At 41.2% G+C, this 21866-nt stretch overlaps 1 protein-coding gene across 3 annotated transcripts in view; it reads left to right on the forward strand.

Moving 5' to 3' along the window:
- Positions 1-21866, forward strand: part of MAP3K4 (mitogen-activated protein kinase kinase kinase 4) — a 192183-nt gene that overhangs the window by 139491 nt on the left and 30826 nt on the right. For 2 of the 3 annotated variants that reach the window (XM_089668608.1, XM_089668610.1), the window contains 3 exons: positions 3238-3354; positions 19861-19961; positions 20937-21017. In XM_089668608.1, coding sequence (XP_089524734.1) covers positions 3238-3354; positions 19861-19961; positions 20937-21017 — 299 coding nt within the window. The remainder of the gene's footprint in view (positions 1-3237; positions 3355-19860; positions 19962-20936; positions 21018-21866) is intronic. The other variant, XM_089668609.1, reaches the window with a different exon arrangement.

A 21866-nucleotide genomic window follows, 5' to 3' on the forward strand; every position in this document is an offset into this window, starting at 1 on the left:
GTTGCTACCACCATGCTTCAATAGGCAGGTGATGAGCAGTGCAGTTTCCTCCAGACATACCAATTGTAACGGAGGCCAGACAGTTCAGTCTTGGTTACATCAGACCAAAGAATCTGGTTCCACACAGTCTGCAGGCTTTCATGTGTTTTGCACGAAGGAAAGGCTTCTGTCTGGCCACTCTGCCATAAAGTCCAGATCAGTGGTGGGCTGCAATGACGGCTGTCCTTCTGGAACTTTGTCCCATCTCCACACAGAATCTCTGGAGCTCAGTCAGAGTGATCATCGGGTTCTTGATAACATCTCTACGAAGGCCCTTTCTGCCCCGATTGCTCTGCTTGGCTGGCCAATCAGCTCTTGGAAGAGTCCTGGTTGTACCAAACTTCTTCCATGCAAGAATTGTAGAGGCCACTGTGGTCTTCAGAGCCTTCAGTGCAGCAGAATTTTTTTGTAGCTTTCCCCAGATCTGTGCCTTACAGTAATCCTGTCTCTGAGGTCTGCAGGCAGTTCATTTTGACCTTTTGGCTTTTGCTGTGATACCATATGCATTGTCAGCTGTGTTGCCTTTTAGAGATGTATGCCTTTCCAGATCACATCCAATTAATTTAATGCATCACAGGTGGACTCCAGTCAAGATGTAGAAACATCTCAGCAACGATCAAGAGAAATAGGAGTGTTGTTGCAGAGGGAGAAGTTTTTCCTTTTTTCATAAATTTGCAAACATTTCTAAAATTCTGTTTTCACTTTGTTATTATGGTGTATTGAATGGATATTAATGAGACAAAAAATGTAAAGAGCTGTAGCATATGGCTGCAACATAACAAAATTGAAAAAAAGTGAATGTAGTCTGAATACTTTATGAATGCATTGTATACAATTTAGTCTGAATACTTTATGAATGCTCTGTATACACAGTGTACCCTAGTTCACCTTAAAGTAAAGTAGACTAGCAAAGTTTATCATTGAGGATAAGCATGGGGCCTCCATTTCACTACCACTGTTAAGGAAACATTCCACTTTCTTATGTGTCTTATGTTGATCCTGTGGCTTCAATACTTTCTATGTCACTGACTTGGAGCAAATATGTAAGCTGAGTGTTCTGAATAATGTATTGCATATTTAATTCTGGTCAAACTAAGAACAGCCAGGTAATTAGCAGTTTTACAACCCCAATTCCAAAAAAGCTGGGTAGCCATATAAAATCTACATAAAAACAGAATGCAGTGATGTGCAAATCTCAGGTTGAGACTGTAATGGGATCATAGAAAGGGCAACGCTTGAACCACTGAACATGCTGGGTTACATTTTTAGCAAATGAAATTATCTGCATCAAATAATTTCAGAGAATAGATATAGAAAACCTTTTCTCATACATTTGAAAAAAGTACAGTAGATGAATACCAGGTGAAATTTCAGCCAGTTAGCATGTTATGCTCAAATGCTTTTCAGGTTTGACTGTTTTGTGCACTTTAAAAACGTGAATATAAATATGTCTGCAGGCTTTTTTGATATCCTAATAAAGTCAAATATGTCTTCATAGTTTGCAGTTTTTTTTGTCCTGCCAAATTAATTTCATGAAACCTATGAAGATGAATTCATTTATTTTTAGGAACCAGGAAAAAAATATTTTCCTCATAACATTGGGTAAATATTTTGTAAGGACTTGATCTAGTCAGTCTTTGGTTTGAAATATACTAAATTTTGAATTATGCTGGCTGCTGGACTCATACGAAAAGCATCATAAAAAGCAGCTTTTTGTTTTCAACATGTTTATTAAGGGCTCTTGTTTTTATGTTGGAGATATTTAAGTCGGGGATGGACAGAGGCTTGTGAAATAAAAAACTTAGGAGAAAAGTCATATGTGCTTTCAATACAAAAGGTTTTAGGAGCATTAGCACTAGACTCTTGCAGAACACCTAAATATTGAACTCCTAAAAAACAAAATGCAAATTTACTTTTAACAATTAGATACGTTAAAATTAAACTACCCTATTTTTTGCTCCATAAGACGCACCTAGGTTTTAGAGGAGGAAAACAAGAAAAAAAAATATTCTGAACCAATGGACTGCAGACATACTACAGGAGATGACCAGAGACTGTGGACATACTACAGGAGATGACCAGAGACTGTGGACATACTACAGGAGATGACCAGAGACTGCGGACATACTACAGGAGATGACCAGAGACTGCGGACACAGTACAGGAGATGACCAGACACTGCAGACGTACTACAGGAGATGACCAGAGACTGCAGACTTTTTACAGGAGATGACCAGAGACTGCGGACACAGTACAGGAGATGACCAGAGACTGCGGACACAGTACAGGAGATGACCGGAGACTGTGGATGTACTACAGGAGGTGACCAGAGACTGCGGACACAGTACAGGAGATGACCGGAGACTGCAGACACAGTACAGGAGATGACCGGAGACTGCAGACACAGTACAGGAGATGACCGGAGACTGCGGACACAGTACAGGAGATGACCGGAGACTGCGGACACAGTACAGGAGATGACCGGAGACTGCGGACACAGTACAGGAGATGACCGGAGACTGCGGACACAGTACAGGAGATGACCGGAGACTGCGGACACAGTACAGGAGATGACCGGAGACTGCGGACACAGTACAGGAGATGACCGGAGACTGCGGACACAGTACAGGAGATGACCGGAGACTGTGGACCTGTGGGGAGGGAGTTGTCCTCCCTTTAGTGCGGGCACCCAGCTGTGACAGCCGGGTGCCCACTGCGCATGTGTGAGAAGTGCTGCGCTTTGTGAATGGTGCAGCGTCTTCTGGGACCTGTCATGTGTCCCAGAAGATGCCAGACCATTCACAAAGTGCAGCGCTTCTGTCACAGCCAGGTGCCCACACTAAAGATGCCGATGCCGGAAGACTGTACAGCTCTGGACCAAGGAACAGGTAAGGTTCTGCTGCAGAGAAGAGCATAGCAACCTGCCTGGTATTCTGACGTGGCGGCGAAATACTGGACCGGCCGCTCCATAAGACACACTGACATTTTCCCCCCTTGTTTTTGGGGAAAAAAGTGCATCTTATGGAGCTAAAAATACGGTATACTGAACCTGAAAAGTGCCTATCCATCTTTTTCTTTGCATCTAAACAGACATTTCATATATTGGAAACAAAGCTGATACATCCATCTTGTTAAAAATGTCAAGGATTTTTATTAGATCACTAGAGATACTTCTTGATGTTTTTCTTCTTATCACAGCAATCGAATTGTCACTTGTGATGTGAAGAGCCAACCCAGCACAGCTGCCGGTCGCCCAACTCCATTTAGTAGCGACTCGGTTCAACAAAAATCCTTCAGCATTGTAAATGATAACAGGTAGTGCCACCCTGTCAGGTCATCTGCTATTGCAATGTCTACAGGTGTTTTCTGCTGGGCGCTTACTGATTTCCTTATTGGCTTTCTCATTCACCTTGGTCTTAAACCAGTACTCTGAAACTTGTTTGTTTCTTTTGTGTTTAATCAGCTATTAATGCTTTTTATTTACATATGTTACTTTAAAACATCAATAGCCTATACATAATACACTAGATTTGTTCTAATTTTAGTCTATGTATGTGCTATTTTTAATATGCTGTAGGATTAAATATGTTTATGAAACCATGTAGGGGCAAAACTGGAAACTCTGTTGGAGTTTTCGCACATAGAAAATGGTTTATCAAAAACCTATGCCATTGCTGACCGCTTTTCAAAATTCTAAGTTCTAAACATTCAGCAACACGTCATTATTTAAGAAGTAGGATTTATTTACTTTAAGAATGCTGATTAATTGCTGCTGTTCTATTATAATGGGACTAGGAATGGTTACATAGTCTGGATGAAAGAAAGACAAAAGCCGATCTAGTTCAACCATTAAAAGAAAAAAAAGTTATAATCCTATACCCACAGTTGATCCAGAGGAAGGCAAAAAAAAACACAGCAAAGCATGGTCCAATTTGCTGCTGCAGGGGAAAAAAATTCTTCCTGATCCCCTGAAAGGTAATCAGATATTCCCTGGATCAACTTTACCTATAAATGTTAGTATCCAGTTATATTCTGTGTATCTAGGAAATAATCCAGTCCTTTTTTAAAGCAATCTACTGAGCTGGCCAGAACCAACTCTTGAGGGAGTCTATTCCACATGTTCTGCCTTTCAGTTTAAGTCCTAATGTTTTAAAAGAAAATGGTATTGAATTCATCGTTATGGTTATCATAACGTCGTCACGCTGTGCAGTGCATTGTAACACCCTGGACTGAAAAAAAAAAAAAGGAGCATGTTTTACAGATTTTTTAGTACACATCACTGGAGTGCAGATTTGCCTCGTCTCTACAAGGCTTCCCAACATATCTCAATGCATATAGTTGAGAAACTGCCACGTAAAATCTATCAACTTTATTAGGAATACAATATTCCAGACATCAGACTTCCTGAAACATAGCCTCACACTCAAACAAAGAATCTTTTATTAGTTGCAGGGTAGATTCTGGGAAATCATATTTACAAACCGATCATTGTTTCCCTGATTATTTCTCAAGAAAAAGAATTATAATAGATATCATTTTAAATCAATGAGAAAACTAAAATAGAAATGTAATTTTAAAAACATTTTGTTCCATAAATTCTGCACAAAAATTTGTTTATGTTCTACCTGTATATTAACCACTTGAGTTATGGAAGGTTTTAGCCCCTTCATGACCAAGCCATTTTTTGCTATTCGGCGGTGCTCTACCTAAACCGGTGAATGCACGGTCGTGCAATGCTGTACCCAAACTAAATTTATATAGTTCTTTTCACACAAATAGAGCTTTTTTTCTGGTGGTATTTGATCACCACAGTTTTTTTTTAAATTATATAAACCAAAAAAGACTGCAATTAAAAATGCTATAAAACATATCCAATAAAGTTTTTTTAAAACAATCTAATTTCTTCATATATTTAGGCCAAGATTTATTTTGCTATGTCTTTGGTAAAAAAAAAAAATCCCACTAAGAGTATATACAACCTCTACAAATGGTATATACCCTGCAATTATTTATACATTTTTTACTATTAATGGCGGCGATCTGTGACTTTAGTGAGACTCTAATAGTGCGTCGGGCAATCAGATACTAACTGACACTGGGGGGTGAACTAACTGCCACCGACATCCCAAATTACATTAATACAGTGATCAGTGATAATACTATACACTGTCATTTTACTTGTCTGGGAAAGGGTTATATCACAAATCATGTGATGATTTTTTTTCTAAATATCTGTTTCTTTTCCCTTGGAGGGAAAATAAACAGTGATCATTCCCTCTGTACAGAGCCCTGTGTTGATTGTCAACAAAGGGCTCTAGGCTATGATTGGACACAGCTGGTCAGCAGGTCCTGGCCATGAGTCATGGGCTAAGACAGCAATGGGCAAACTACGGCCCGCGGGCCGTATACGGCCCGGCGGACCTTTTAATCCGGCCCGCGGAGCTAGGCTCCCGCAAGGCCAGTGGTCGGCAAGCCGCGGCTCTTTACAAACTTAGATGCGGCTCTCCTGTGTGCCGGGCGCCCGCTCCCCTCCCTCCTCTCCTCCTCTCCTCCTCTCCCCTCCCCTCCTCTCGGATGGCCGCCCCCCCTCTCGGATGGCCGCCCCCTCCCTCCTCTCGGGCGTCAGGACTCTGCAGCTGTCAGGATGTAGGCGGGGCAGCCAGGATGTAGGCGGGGCAGCGTGACGAACTCTTCTCCTCTACAGTCCTCCCTGAAGACCAGAACGGCGCGGGAATACGAGAGGAACGCGCGGAGCAAAGGTAAGTGAATTGACACATGGGGGACTTATTATATGGGGAATGAATTACTATAGGGGGGACTTACTATATGGGGAATGAATTACTATAGGGGGGACTTACTATATGGGGAATGAATTACTATATGGGGGACTTACTATATGGGGAATGAATTACTATATGGGGGACTTGCTATATGGGGAATGAATTACTATATGGAGGACTTACTATATGGGGAATGAATTACTATATGGGGGACTTACTATATGGGGAATGAATTACTATATGGGGGACTTACTATATGGGGAATGAATTACTATATGGGGGACTTACTATATAGGGAATGAATTACTATATGGGGGACTTACTATATGGGGAATGAATTACTATAGGGGGGACTTACTATATGGGGAATGAATTACTATAGGGGGGACTTACTATATGGGGAATGAATTACTATATGGGGGACTTACTATATGGGGAATGAATTACTATATGGGGGACTTACTCTATGGGGAATGAATTACTATATGGGGGACTTACTATATGGGGGATGAATTACTATATGGGGAATGAATTACTATGGGGGACTTACTATATGGGGAATGAATTACTATATGGAGGACTTACTATATGGGGGATGAATTACTATATGGGGGACTTACTATATGGGGAATGAATTACTATATGGGGGACTTACTATATGGGGAATGAATTACTATATGGGGGACTTACTATATGGGGGATGAATTACTATATGGAGGACTTACTATATGGGGGATGAATTACTATATGGGGGACTTACTATATGGGGAATGAATTACTATAGGGGGGACTTACTATATGGGGAATGAATTACTATATGGGGGACTTACTATATGGGGAATGAATTAGTATATGGAGGACTTACTATATGGGGAATGAATTACTATATGGAGGACTTACTATATGGGGAATGAATTACTATATGGAGGACTTACTATATGGGGAATGAATTACTATATGGGGGACTTACTATATGGGGAATGAATTACTATATGGAGGACTTATTATATGGGGGATGAATTACTATATGGGGGACTTACTATATGGGGAATGAATTACTATAGGGGGGACTTACTATATGGGGAATGAATTACTATATGGAGGACTTACTATATGGGGAATGAATTACTATATGGGGAATGAATTACTATATGGGGGACTTACTATATGGGGAATGAATTACTATGGGGGACTTACTATATGGGGAATGAATTACTATATGGGGGACTTACTATATGGGGGACTTACTATATGGGGGACTTACTATATGGGGAATGAATTACTATATGGGGGACTTACTATATGGGGGACGAATTACTATATGGGGGATGAATTAATATGGGGGATGAATTATTATGGGGGATGAATTAATATGGGGGATGAATTAATATGGGGGATGAATTAATGTGGGGGATGAATTACTATGTGGGGGATGAATTACTATGTGGGGGATGAATTACTATGTGGGGGATGAATTGCTATATGGGGGATGAATTGCTATATGGGGGATGAATTACTATGGGGGACGAATTACTATATGGGCGACGAATTACTATGCTTACTATGGGGGAATATTACTATACTTACTATGGATGACACATACACATCATTCATCTACTCTTGGTCCGGCCCCCGGGTCCAATATATGAACCCATTGCGGCCCTCAAGTCAAAAAGTTTGCCCACCCCTGGGCTAAGACCTGCTGACTGATTGTACACAGCGGGAGTTGGCGGGCTGGGGCTTGCACCATGTAACTGGAAGAGGCCAGCATCGTACAGGTACATCCTGTGCCACCATCCCCTCCCTCCTAGATTGTAAGCTTGAAAGAGCAGGGCCCTCGATCCCCTCATGTTTTGCATTGTATTGGTATTGTTCTGTCACATGTTCTGTCCCCCTTTGTAATGTACAGCGCTGAGCGAACTATTGGCGCTTTATAAATACTGAATAATAATAATAATTTCTGGGCCTGTACTGGCTACCCATCTGCAGTACATTGCGGTCAGGTGGTCCGGAGGCTGTTAAAGAAAGTTGAGTCCTCCTTTAACCCTTCTATGTATAAGTTAGTTTTCTATGCCTTATTTCTGTTATAGCATTGGTCTCTTAGACCACCTTTACCTGTGAGCATTCTGCTCTCTTTGCTTCTGTAATATGATGAAAATGAAAAGTGCAACATGGTCTAAGTGTCACAAGACCATTTTCCACTCACGGGCTTAACAGTTCCCCTCTACTTTATTTTAGTGATTTGAAGAGTGTAAATTAGATATCAGACACGTCAAGGACAATGGCTGGGCCCTTACCCAGTAAAGCTTTTGACATGCATATTGGTGCTGCATTGGCTAGGCAGCTAACATTTGATATTTCTGCATATGAGGTCTAATTTTTTCCATTGTAGCATCAGGAGGTCAACAGCAAGGAGAATGTAATTTATGGTTTTGGATATAAGTTAACTATTACTGCATCTAAGGTGTTTCCAAAGATGTGGACTTTTTAACAACTTCATGTTTTGCATGGTGCACGGAAGCAAATTTCTGATTAGCCTTCATGGATTAGTGCACGAATGGTAAAAAATCTGAGAGAGAAAATTATCCACCCATCAGATAAAGCATGGAAGCAGAATGTGCTACATTTTGTGTTTCCTCACATTCCATTATATATCAGGGACTTGTTGGGCTATGAAAGGAATAAGGACGTTAAAATGGTAAACATACACATAGGGAGATATATCAAGTGCCATAATGGAGAATAATACGGAAACTGTTACTAGTAATTATAAATAATCTTACATTATATAAGTTGATAATTGAGCGCTGGGAACATAGGAATAAAGCAGCTAGCATAAAAGGTAACCTTTGGAACCCAATGAGAACATGTAAAACAAGATATGCAGCGCTAATAAAGTTATTAAGAACAAATGGAAAATCAGAACATGAATAGCACAATAACATAAGTGAAAAAACTCAGTCCATATTGCATGGTGAGATAAAGTGATAGGTGCAATTGTCCAAATAATCCATGGCCAGAAATAATCGTGACTCTTGTGATCTCGTGATTGTACAAATAGTACACTAACCAGATAGCGCATAAAATGCGCATGGAGCAATTAAGACCCGCTCCTGGTGCTCTGGACTTGTGATATTAGGAGGATGTCATCTGCAGGTTGGCCACCAGATGTCATCTATCCAGGTATATTCGTAAGTCATCCACCAGAAAAATCATCAGCGGGGGAGGGGGTAATCACACATCACTCCAAACCAACAGGAACCTTCAAAAGCGGGCTCCCATGCAATAGATGAGACCCAGAGAAGCTTCTAATAGTGTAGTATGTCTTTAATAAGTAAAACTTACAGCATGTACAGTTAATGGATAAACTTACATCCAGAAAATAATCTGGCCACCAGGGTGTCAGTCAGGATAGCCTTGTGGTATGGGTACACAGGTCAGGGGCACCTCCCTATTAGAAGCTTCTCTTAATCTGGTTAGTGCACTATTTGTACAATCACGAGATCACAAGAGTCACGATTATTTCTGACCATGGATTATTTGGACAATTGCACCTATCACTTTATCTCACCATGCAATATGGACTGAGTTTTTTCACTTATGTTATTGTGCTATTCATGTTCTGATTTTCCATTTGTTCTTAATAACTTTATTAGCGCTGCATATCTTGTTTTACATAATCTTGCATTATAATTCACTACACTCAGTTTTAACACACTTGGGTGATTAACCAAATATGTATCTGTAACCGCTTTCCCGCTGCCCTATAGCAGAAATACTGCTACAGGGCACAGCGGTGCGCAAAATCACGTATGCATATGTGATTTTGATTTTCCGGGGAGGGGGCACGTGCCCTACCTGCAGCTTCACCTGTCGACCACTGGGTCCTGGCTAGTCACCCAGCGATCGCCGTGTATCACCGACGGAGGAGAGACCTGTATGTAAACAATACAGATCTCTCCCCTGTCAGCTTCTGCACATTGCTTTGTAGACAATACAAAGCAATGTGCCTATACAGTAAAGGACACAGTAAAACAGCACACCCTTGACCCTTTCATCGCCCCAGATGTTAACCCCTTCCTGCCCTCTGTCATTAGTACAGTGTCAGTGCTTTTTATTAGCACTGATCACTGTATTGGTGATGTGCACAGCCATCCAGAGCAGAATGCTTACAGTGAAGCACCCCCAGCTCGCTAGTAAAACACTCCCAGCACACTGTTAACCCTTTGATTGCCCCTCATGTTAACCCCTTCCTGCCGAGTGCCATTAGTATGGTGTCGGTGCTTTTTTTTTTGTTTGTTTTTTTGTTAGCACTGATCACTGTATTGGTGTCACTGGGGATGTCATTGACACCAAGTCAGTTCCCCCTTAATGTCAGAATGCCCGCCGCAGTCCTGCTATAAGTCGCTTATCGCCGCCATTATTAGTAAATAAAAAAATTCCAGTATCTATACTGCCATTTGTAAACACTATAAATTTCACATAAACCAATTAATTTACACGTATTGGGATTTTTTTTTGGCAAAGATGTCACAGTACATTTTGGCCTAAATTTATGAGGAAAATCAATTTTTTTTTTACTGGACATGTTCAACCGCCTCCACGCCGCCCTATAGTAGAAATACTGCTACAGGGTGGCACAGGTGCGTAAAATCACATATCAATGTGTATATGTGTATATGTGTATATGTGTATATATATATATATATATATATATATATATATATATATGTGATTCGCACTCACGGGGTTTTCGCGCCCCTCCCAGATAGCATCAGATTGACAGTCAGTACACCAGTAAACACATTTAACTCCTTGATTGCCAGGAACACACTCATACACAATAAACCTCCATTGCTAGTATAGTGTCTGAACTGATCAATATTTTTGATCAGATCAGCACTATACTAGCGTTCACATTAGTATAGTGTCCCCAAAAATGCAGCGTTAGCAGGATCAGCCCTGGCACCTGCCAGCACCTGCATTTTAGCCCCTACACTTACACCCCTCCAACCTTCTCCCCCAGTAAGTGCAGTGTCAGTAGGTCACTGTCACTTGATACATTGCACACAAAACCACAGTGTTCGCAGAATCAGGTTCGCACTCGCCGGTAAATTTTGATGACTCTCATATGCAGCAGAGTGCCAGTACTAGTGCCGCTCTACCTTTTGGTGAACTGGCGAGCATCAGCGGCCTAGTACATCCTAGTATTTCACATACCAGCACTACAGTATCACTTGGTGAGGTAGCAAGTCCTATAAGTGTAGTACAAGCTGGTGCGGTGGCGAGCACAAGTATTGTCCTGCAGCCACCAAGAATTCGCACACAGGCCCGTAGAGCCCCTAGTACCCTTCCGGATGTGCTTGCAAATCCCGATTGGCAGCCCACAAATTCTGCGGCACCCGTACTTCCCCCATTCACTGCGCAACCTGGAATTCAGGTGGAAATAGCAAATGTAAATACTCCCCTTGATTTTTTGGAGCTGTGTTTCATGGAAGATCTGTATGCATTGATTGTGGATCAAAGCAATTTATATGCACAACAGTTTATCGCCGCCAACCCAAATTCAAACCTTGCCAGACCATTCACATGGAAACCCATTATGGTTTCCGAATGTAAAGTTTTTTTTTTTGGGCCTAACCCTCAACATGGGCATTACTAAAAAAATTATTGCGGTTATATTGGTCCACAGACTTGATTCAACATATGCCCGTGTTCTCTGATGCCATGGCTAGGCATAGATATGAGTGTATAATGTGTTTTATGTATTTCAACCACAACACACTCTGTCATCCTAGGGGTGACCCTGAATTTGACCGGCTCCACAAAATTCGTCCCCTCGTAAATCACCTTAACCAAAAATTTGCAGATGTCTATACTTCCCAGCAAAACATTTGCGTTGATGAATCCCTCATTAATTTTTCTGGCCGCCTTGCATTCAAACAATTTCTCCCCAGCAAATGTGCCAGATATGGGGTCAAGATGTATAAGACCTGTGAGATGGCAACAGGCTATACATATAGTTTCGGATGCCCAGACTACATGGGGAGCAGTGGCAAGATAGTTTTGGACTTGGTGTCATCCTTTTTCCATATGGGGTACCACTTATACGTGGACAATTTTTTATTCAAGTGTGCCGCTATGTAGACATTTGTACAATCTTGGAATTGGTGCACGTGGCACTGTGCAACCTAATCGCCGTGGCTTCCCCCAACGGCTTGTAAATACCCATCTTAGAAAGGGGGAAAAAGCCTGCTTGAGAAATGAGGATGTCATTCAGCTGCAACAGCAACTTGTTTATTCTGAGAGAAACCGGGTCTTGCTCTCAGAATATATATAAGTAGGTGTGTGCAGTGCTGTTGGGTGAGATTTTTTCATCCACAGTTAAAAAAAAAAAAAAAAAAAAAGAGCATATATACCTAAGCATGGGGGCCTGGGGTGGCCAGTGGGTGGATGGCCCCTATGCTTCGGCATATATATTTTATAATATTTTTTGGCACATTTGATGTGTGCCCACCATTAGAAATGGCTGGATTCAGGGCGGTATATTCTAATGGTGGGCATACCACACACTTTTTCTGGCAGAGATTTCTTCTCTTTTTTTTTTTTTTTCCTTTAGCCCACAGGCTGCATAAAAAAAAAAAGAACATAGCATATACATCCAACAAGGACCAGCGACGTACTGGTACATCACTGGACTTTGAGTGGTTATACCAGGATGATGCCTGCAGCTGCAGACATCATCCTGGTATTGTTTTTTTCAGCCAGCGATGGACTTTTATGTAAAAGCAATCCTAGTGGGTAATTAGCTGCAGGATTGCTTTTATATGCAGTGGGAGAAGATGCCCCCCTCCCCCCGTCTTCCACTGTCTTCTCGGGCAGTCCCATGCCATCGGGTGAACCTGAGAATGCAGCCGGTGTTTCTGCCAGCTTACCATAGAGCTGATTGGAAACCGGAATGGAGCTAATCATCTCTATAGTCTAAGAAATCGGAAACTACGAGCATTTCATCACTTCAGTTTCGCAGGATATAAACAGCGCCATTTGTAAATTGGGAAAGCATCTGATTACACCGATCTTGGTGAGATTAGATAATGTAAGGGCAGAGGAGATATTTAGAGTCTGATGAACCCCAGATTTCTCAAATAAGAATATATGACAATGCCCATTTAAGTTATAGGGGATATTTGAATTCCCTGTGATAGCATTAAAAGTGGAAAAAAAAAAAAATGAAAGGGGTAGTGTAAAAATAATTTCAAAAGTCAAAATAACTTAGAAAAAAAAAATGTACCCTTGCCAGTATGTAAACAGCGGTTGCACCATGCATGTGAGCCATCTCCGCAAACATTAGATCAAGGGCAGTAATTCTAGCACTAGGCCTCCTCTGTAAATCTAAAATGGTATGTTGTAAAGGCTTTTAAAGCATTGCCTATGGATATTAAAAATGTATGCAGTTTGTCGCCATTGCACGGAGCATGCACAGTTTTAAAACATGTCATGTTTGGTATCTATTTACTCGGCATAAAATCATCTTTTATATTTTACCAAATAATTGGCCAATATATTGTGTTTTTGTGCGTTTATAATTAAAAAAAATTTGTATTCTTTTAAATTAGCGGTTGAAAAATCGCTGCGCAAGTACTATGTGACATAAAAAATTGCAGCACCCACCATTTTATTCACTAGGGTTTCTGCTTTATAAAAATATATAATCTTTGGGAGTGCAAAGTAATTTCCTAGCAAAAATACTGATTTTTTTTTTTTTTTTTTTTTCATGTGAACAAAAAGTATCAGAACTTGGTCTGCACGTGGCATAAACTTCTAATGCTGGGCATAAAATGCCCCCACCCCCCAAAATGACCCCTTTTTGGAAAGTAGAAACCCCAAACTATTTGCAGAGAGGCATGTTGAGTCAATATAAGAATTAATCTTTTTACCACACGTTTTTGGAAAATGACCAAAAAAATTCTTTTTTTTTTTTTTACACAAAATTGTCACTTAACCGCTAGCCTACAGGGCACTTATACCCCTTTCCTGCCCAGGCCAATTTCCAGCTTTCAGCGCTGTCACACTTTGAATGAAAATTGCACGCTCATGCAACATTGTACCCATATGAAATTTTTATCATTTTTTTTGTGACAGATAGAGCTTAATATTGGTGGTATTTAATCACCTCTGGGTTTTTTATTTTTTCTTAAACAAACCAAAAACCACAGAAAATTTTTGAAAAAAAACCTGATAGGCTGCACTGATGGACACTGATAGGTGGCACTGATGAGGCACTGGTAGGTGGCACTAATGGGCATTGACAGGCATCACTGATGGGCACTGATATATGGCACTGATAGGCGGCACTGACTGGCACTGATAGGCGGTACTGACTGGCACTGATAGGCGGTACTGACTGGCACTGATAGGCGGCACTGACTGGCATTGATAGGAGGCACTGATGGGTGACACTGAAAGGCAGCTCAGATGGGCACTGATATATGGCATTGATGTGCACTGGTAGGCACTGATATGTGGCACTGATGGACACTGGCACGAGGCACTGATGAGCACTGACACAAGGCACTAATGGACACTGACAGGTGGCGCTGCTGGGGCTACACTGATCATCAGGGCACACTGATCATCAGTGCCCTGATGATCAGTGTACATGTCTCCTCCACGGAAAGCTGATTACCGGCTCTCCTCTCGAGCTGTCAGCGTGACAGCTCGAGAAGAGAGAAATGCCGATAACCGTCATTTCCCTATTTACATGTGATCAGCTGTGATTGGACACAGCTGATCACATGACTGAGCCGACATCTTTGGCTCTTTCCGTGATTGGTGATCCGCTATGTCGGAGGGACACAGCGCACCGCCTATCGCCGCACTGCGAGCTCCCTGAGCCACACATGATCGGTGAGAATGGGAGGACGTCATATGACTTCCTCCCAGAACGAGATAACCACCTTGTGTCCGTCATATTACTATGTGGCAGGCGGGAGGTGGTTAAATGATTTATTGCTCACACATGCCATGGGTATATGTGGAATTACTCCCCAAATTACATTTTGCTGCTTCTCCTGAGTATGGGGATACCACATGTGAGAGACTTTTTTGGCAGTCTTGCCAAGTACAGGACCCCAAAATCCAATAAGCATTTTCAGGCTTTTAAAAGGGCTTTATTTCCTCATTACACTTCCTGACTACTTATCACAGTTTCCGAGGCCCTGAAATGACAGGATAGCACCAAATGCCCCTTTTGGAAAGTAGACACCCAAGGAACTTGATAAGAAGCATGGTGAGTATTTTGCAGATCTCATTTGTTGCCACAAGTTTTTGGGAAATGAAGAAAGAAAAACAAAAAAACATTTTTTCTTTTCTTTTTTTATATTTCAAAACCTTGTGAGAATAAATGAGATCTGCAAAATACTCATCATGCCTCTTTTTATATTCCTTGGGGTATCTACTTTCCAAACGTGGTCATTTTGGGCGGTTTGGTGCTATCCTGGCATTTCAGGGCCTCTGAAACTGTGATCGGTAGTGAGGAAGTAAAATGAGGACGTTATGCACCTTCAGGCTTTCAGAGTGGTCATTGGATTTCAGGCTCTTGTATGTGGCTAGGCTCCCAAAAAGTTTCACACATGTGGTATCCCCATACTGTAGAAGAAGCAGAATGTATTTTGGGGTGTAATTCCACATATACCCATGGCTTGTGTGAGCAATATATCATTTAAATGACAACTGTGGTAAAAAAAAAAATTGTTTTTGCCATTTTCCAAAAACTTGTGGGGAAAAAAAAAATCTTCCATGGACTCAATATGCCTCTCAGCAGATAGCTTAGGGTGTCTACTTTCCGAAAAATGGTCATTTGGGGCCGTTTGTACTGTCCTGGTATTTTAGCACCTCAAGGAATGTGATAGTCAGTAAAAGCTGTGTAAATTCCATTATTTATTCCATAGTTTGTAGATGCTATAACTTTCACACAAAGCAATCAATATACACTTGTTGGATTTTTTTTTCACCAAAAATATGTATCAGAATACATTTTGGCCTAAATTTATGACTAACTTTGAGTTAACTATATATTTTTTATAGCTGAAAGTAAAAAATACCGTTTTTCTTCAAACTTTTTAGTCTTTTTTTTTTGTTTATAGTGTGAAAATTAAAACACGCATGGGTGACCAAATACCACCGAAGAAAGCTCTATTTGTGTGAAAAAAAGGACGTAAATTTTGTTTGGGTATAGCATGGCCACGCATTTACCAGTTGAAATAGTGCAGTGCTGAACAGCAAAAAGAGGCCTGGTCATTAAGAGGGGTAAATCCTCAGGAGAGCCAGTGGTTAACATGAAAATTATTCTCGATATAATCCTTTTGAATACAATAAACCCCAAAAAAACAATAATTAGTTGATGTTAATTTTGCTTTTCATGTCCCACTTTTTTTCCAGAATGGTATGCTCCATTTAAAAATGTATCCGTGTCATCAGCAGAAAAATATAATTTAGGTTCCTGTTCAGAAAGGTTGAAATTTGCTTTTGTTTTTTTCTAAATGTATAAACTCTATTTTGACAGCTGTGCATTTTGAGCTTTTAAAAACATTTACTAGCTGAAGTGTTGTAAAACTGAAATCAGTTTAGCATAAGCTCCTTTTTTCCTTATTTAGTTTTCTGCTACTTCCCCCTAAACTTCATCCTCTTCCTTAAGATACTGAGAGCCCATTCGCACTTGTGCGACTCGTCATGCAACTCTGGGGTCCAAAGTCACATGCAAGTTGCACCCCATGTTTCCCAATGAGTACCATTCATATCTATGCGACTTCAAGTCATTCTTGCACTACTTTGGGCCAACTTTCATGTGACTTGAGGGCCACAGACTTTAATGTAAACCCTCCAAAGTTGCATGAAAGTCACACCTGAATGATATACATTCACTCTGCCTCTCAACCCCAAGTACTGTCTCAGCCCCAACTGACACACCTGGCAATAGTGTAAGTGCAAGGACCAATGAAAAGCACACACTTTATAATAAAACACAGAGATCAGCTTTACTGTAAGACCTCTATGGAAAGTAACAAACATTAACAACAGGTATACGTTAGGTGAATCAAGAGAACAGCAAATACTGTAACCAAAAGCAATATAGCTCAATTTTACACTCGGGCTGCTTTCAGGGGATTCCAACCTTGGATAACCCCAAGAGCAGAGGCAAGCACTTAAATGGCAACCTCAAAGTGGGTCTAAACCCTCTTACACACATTTGGCTCTATGATGTCCAAGCAGGAGGAGAGCAGAAGACTGACTCTCTGTTCTGTCAGACTTCTCCCTTCTAACCCCGACACCACAAGCCCAAGTAGGCAAACACTGTACCCAACAGCAATATAGAGGCCTGAATACGCATGCGCGTGCCTGAATACGCATGCGCGTGCCCGTATGACACCAGTAACTTCAGTCTCTTGGTAACAGGATGAATCTTGGGATCTTCAGCTAGCTACTTTCATTGGTGCACTTAAACTCCTATGGTAAAGTATAATTGTACTCCCGTGGCAGTATTTGTATAGCATAGCAAATACTGTGTCTGTTTAGCAGGGCCATCTACACAACCCAGTGACTGGTGAGTACGGGCAAAGTGTAATGTCTCTGTGTGCAGTGTTCCTGTCATCTGCCAGTGAGAAAAATCCCTCTCACCAGATCCTGTGACTAAGACCCAAACGATCGTCCTGGAAATGACAGGCTCCTCTGGTCACCTCACGATGAGCGCTTCACAATGTTGGTGTAGGCACTGTACTGTAGGCCCACATCTCTCAGTTTGGATGTCCCCTTGACTGATGCAGATAACTAAACATGCAGTGAACTGACCCTAAGCACTCCTCTGCTAAGTCCAGACTCTTCCCTGCCACATGCAGACTGCCTCCCCTCAGGAAAAACAGGATGAGTCCTTCACTCTGGTCTCACAAAGCATGCTGGTCTCTGTAGTTCCATTCCTCATATAAGCCTATCAGGCCGTTTCTGTTCAAGACTGCATATTCCACAATGCTTTGCAGCTGCACCTCCTGCTTGAGAAAGTTCGTGTCATTGGCTCCTTTTTAATGGCTCTTCTGATTGGCTGTCTCTATTAGGGATTTCAGCCCCTCCCTTCTCCTCTCAGACTCACTGTGCAAGTGTCAGGGTTCAGAGGAGATGCAAGTCAGCAGGTTACAGCAGTCACAGATAGGATTAATTTCCTCTGCTACACAAAATATACTAACAAGAGTAGTATCAACATAAAGACTGCAACATACCAGGGGCGGACTGACCATTTGGAAACCCGGGCACTGCCCGAGGGCCCGGGGTCAGTTAGGGGCCCCATGAGATGCCCCTGGTACCTTTTTTCATAGGCTTTTTTTGAGTTTGGACAAGGACACGGGCCCCGTGATCCCCTATTGCCCGGGGGCCCCATGAGTTGTCAGTCCGCCCCTGCAGTATAGTATAGGTTTAAGTTTTTGAGTTTTTTTTTAAAAATATCACTATTGTCTTTAAGAAAACTGTTTGCCTCAAAGTAAGCAAAATATCCCTCCGTGCTGTATAATAGTACCAAACCTTATATTTAAGCCGGCTATAGACAGATCAAAGTTCCAGCTAAACTGGCCAAATTTCAATCTATCTATGGTCAGATTGACTTCACTACCACCAGCCTGTGAGTTTTTCTTTATCCAATTACTGCCAGCAGCTATAGCCACCAGCAGTGATCATTGTATTCTGCCGGTGGGGAAGGCTCCTTGTGCTCCCTACCAGCGGATCACAATAGCATTGCAGGAGGAATTCCCCCATCAACACCGACTGTTGATGGGGGAGTTAAGCAACTGCATACTATTGCATAATGTATGGCTTGTCTTAGCATTGTGTCCACTGTCCTGATTCACCCTTGCTTCACCCTGAAATATTTCTGATACACATGTAGATTCACTGGACAGTGTTTGGTGCTTCAGCAACTGATTGTCAAGCCTTAACCATGTCATGAGGTGGGGAGGCAGAGGAGGGGAGTGCCTTATCTAAATGAAAGTACTAACTTTGGAAAGTTAGTATTTGCATAGAATCTTCAGGAGACTCTTGGCAGAGCAAGCAGGATTGCTAATGGTAAATGGTGACATGGGAGACTGCCTGCTACGCCACTTTGTAGTGCTTTTTACTATACAGTGTATCAGGTTCACTGGATATTTGTGTAGATGAATGATGGCTATTCCTGCAGTTTGTATGTATGCATTCTGTTTTAATTAGGACAGGTTTTCATCTGACTACGCGTTGAATTCCTAGTATTTGATAGTATCAGTGTATGGTAATTGGTTATGGGTGGTGTGTACTTTGTAAATATCGCCCATGTTTATATGCTGGTGTTATGGAACAGTAAAAAATAAAAAATCAGTTACATTTGTAAATGCAGCAACACACTTCCTTTCCTTTTAGACTGCTGAAGTTACTTACAATCTGTAGATGAATGTTTGTGTAAATGATCTTTGTTTTTTAATTATTGTTTTCTATTACTGACTACTAAACAGATTTTGTGGAGTATCAGAACTAAAGCAACAGAGTCGATTTTGGAAATGTTTCTGAGGTTTTTCGGAAATCTGCTTATTTTTATAGCTTTATATTTTATGGCTTAAGTGGTTGTTTTTGTAACTGCCATAAATAACTATAGGGTTTGGTAATCATTCATAATATCTTAAATGCCTGACATGTTCTGGAGGCATCTTTTTTAGGATTTTAAGTCAGAGTAGTGTGTTCTGGGTTATTTTCATCAGCTTTGAATGCCAAGAGTTTGTGCTTTGCTGTTTAACCAACTAATTGCAGGAGTACAGTCCATAAAGCTAGAAAAACCCATCTCCAGTGATCTGTCTAAGGCAGCACAGAAAAACAATAGTTCTATGCTATCTGAACATGTATACCAGCTGTAAGGTTTTCCAGTACACAAATGTATCTTTTTCATTAATGTAATATTTAAGAGAGGACTGCAAAAATCTAGTGTTAGATTAACATTGTGTTTTTAAACTAGTCATTTTGTACAACTTTTACGTAGGGGCTCGAGTGTTCCGGAAAATGACCGTCTGGCCTCTGTAGCATCAGAGCTTCAGTTTAGATCCCTCAGTCGTCACTCAAGCCCTACTGAAGAAAGAGAAGGTAAAGCCTACCTTAACAAGTAATGCAAGTCAAATATTTGTTACATTTCGAAGAGGAAAGATTATGACTTTCTGTCTGACATCTGTAAACGTAGTTAATCTGAACTCTAGCCTTATTTTTAGTCTGGCAATACTGTACAGTCTTCTCTCATTTACTGAAATGGCTTACTCTGATTACTCTGCTCACCATGAGCCTCTTATAGCATGCTTGAGAGACTTTAGCAAGTCAGATAGTGCCTGCCTCTTTTCTGGGCTGGAGGTCTTCAGCATCATCTAGCCTTTTCCTCCCTTAGTCTTATTGTGGACCACCTTTTCTTTTATTACATTTCAATAATGTAATTTCAGCATAACATGTGGGCATTACATAGGGAAGTTTGCATGTAAATGCAGCCTGCCTAGTTATGCCCACTCCCCTTAATTGACATCCACCCAGCAAAGTATTTTGATATTTGCATAAGAGTCCACTGCTCTTGGGAGGAGTACTGAGGCAAGGTTCTATGATATTTTATTTTTACTAGGTCTAAAATAAGGTATGTAATGACAATGAAAAAGTTTTATTCAGAATTTTAATTAGCATGTAGATGAGAGTTAAAGGAGGAACCAGGGAAGGTAAAATATGAGCAGATTAAACTTCAGCTTTACGTATTAGCTATGTGCCACCTATTTAGGACATGCTGTACATTTTCTTATTAAGACAAAACTATTTCCATGGTTGCATTATATTTCCTAATGGCTGAAATGTAAAAACTGGAACAAACATGGTAGATCAACTTCTGTACAATCAGGGTGCCCATATATGTAAATGTCAATAAAACAAAAATAAATGAATATTCTGAATATTTTTGCATGTTTTAATGGCATACAGTTTAAGCAGTTTATTTTTGCAGTAGTGGAGGTGTTACATTATCCTGTGGCTTTAGTGCACTAACAATTTTTATAATGATAATATCCTGAATCCACATTTCATACCTTTTAGAACCAACTTACCCTAAGGGAGATCAAGGAGGATCTACACGGCGCAGTTGGGAACTTCAGACTCTGATTAGTCAGACTAGAGGTAATGGTACTGATCAGTTCTTTAAAAAGGAAATTCACCTCCAGAGTGTTTTTTTTTTTTTTTTTATAATCTTACTCGTTTTAGTGGGTTTTCCGTGAAATACATACTCGCAGGGCATTTGGATTCAGTGTTGTCCTGTTGCAGTCTGCTTATAGTCTGTCTCAAGCAGGGGTCCTTCACTGGCATCCTCTTTAGCTAAGTCAGCAGGGGCCACTGTCTCTTCCAGGTTCCTGCTGATGACGCACATGCACTGTGTCATCAGGGGGCTAGCTGAAAGAACCAGGAAGAGGCAGATGGCCCCCTGATCAACACAGTAATCCAAGGAAGCTACAGGTGGGGAGGGGGTCATTCTTGCATAGGCAAGAATCCTGGTAGCATAGGGAGATGTTCCTCCCAAGAAAAAGTATTAGGGAGAGAAAAAAAATTTCCAGTTGTGAGCGAGCGAGGGGGAGAAGTGCAAGGGTGTAGGTCATGCATTGAACATTCAGCACAAAATGACAGGTTCACTGGTTTGACCACCCCACCCACCCACTGATGTCTACTTTTCTAGCTTAACCCCTGTCACCGTGGGTGCCCTGAGCCAGAAGACTGTGGCTGTGCTTCCAAACGGTTAGTGGCACTGCTTCACAATAGTATTTGAGCTTGGAGATTGTCCACTCAGGCCTGGAAACTACATCATAGGAAGGAGGTCACATTCTACCCATATGCAGAATGACCAGCTATTTGCAGGGGCTCTGATAATTGGAGTTGTGGGGGAGTACAATGATGGTAAGGAATGATATTCGCAGAAACTGTAATTTTTCCATCAAAGGGTAAAATGGTGGAATACTAAAGCTAAATACATTGTTT

The sequence above is a fragment of the Staurois parvus genome, unplaced genomic scaffold, assembly GCF_062004578.1.
Source record: "Staurois parvus isolate SC_StPar_1 unplaced genomic scaffold, SC_StPar_1.0 ptg000059l, whole genome shotgun sequence".
NCBI classification, from domain to species: domain Eukaryota; kingdom Metazoa; phylum Chordata; class Amphibia; order Anura; family Ranidae; genus Staurois; species Staurois parvus.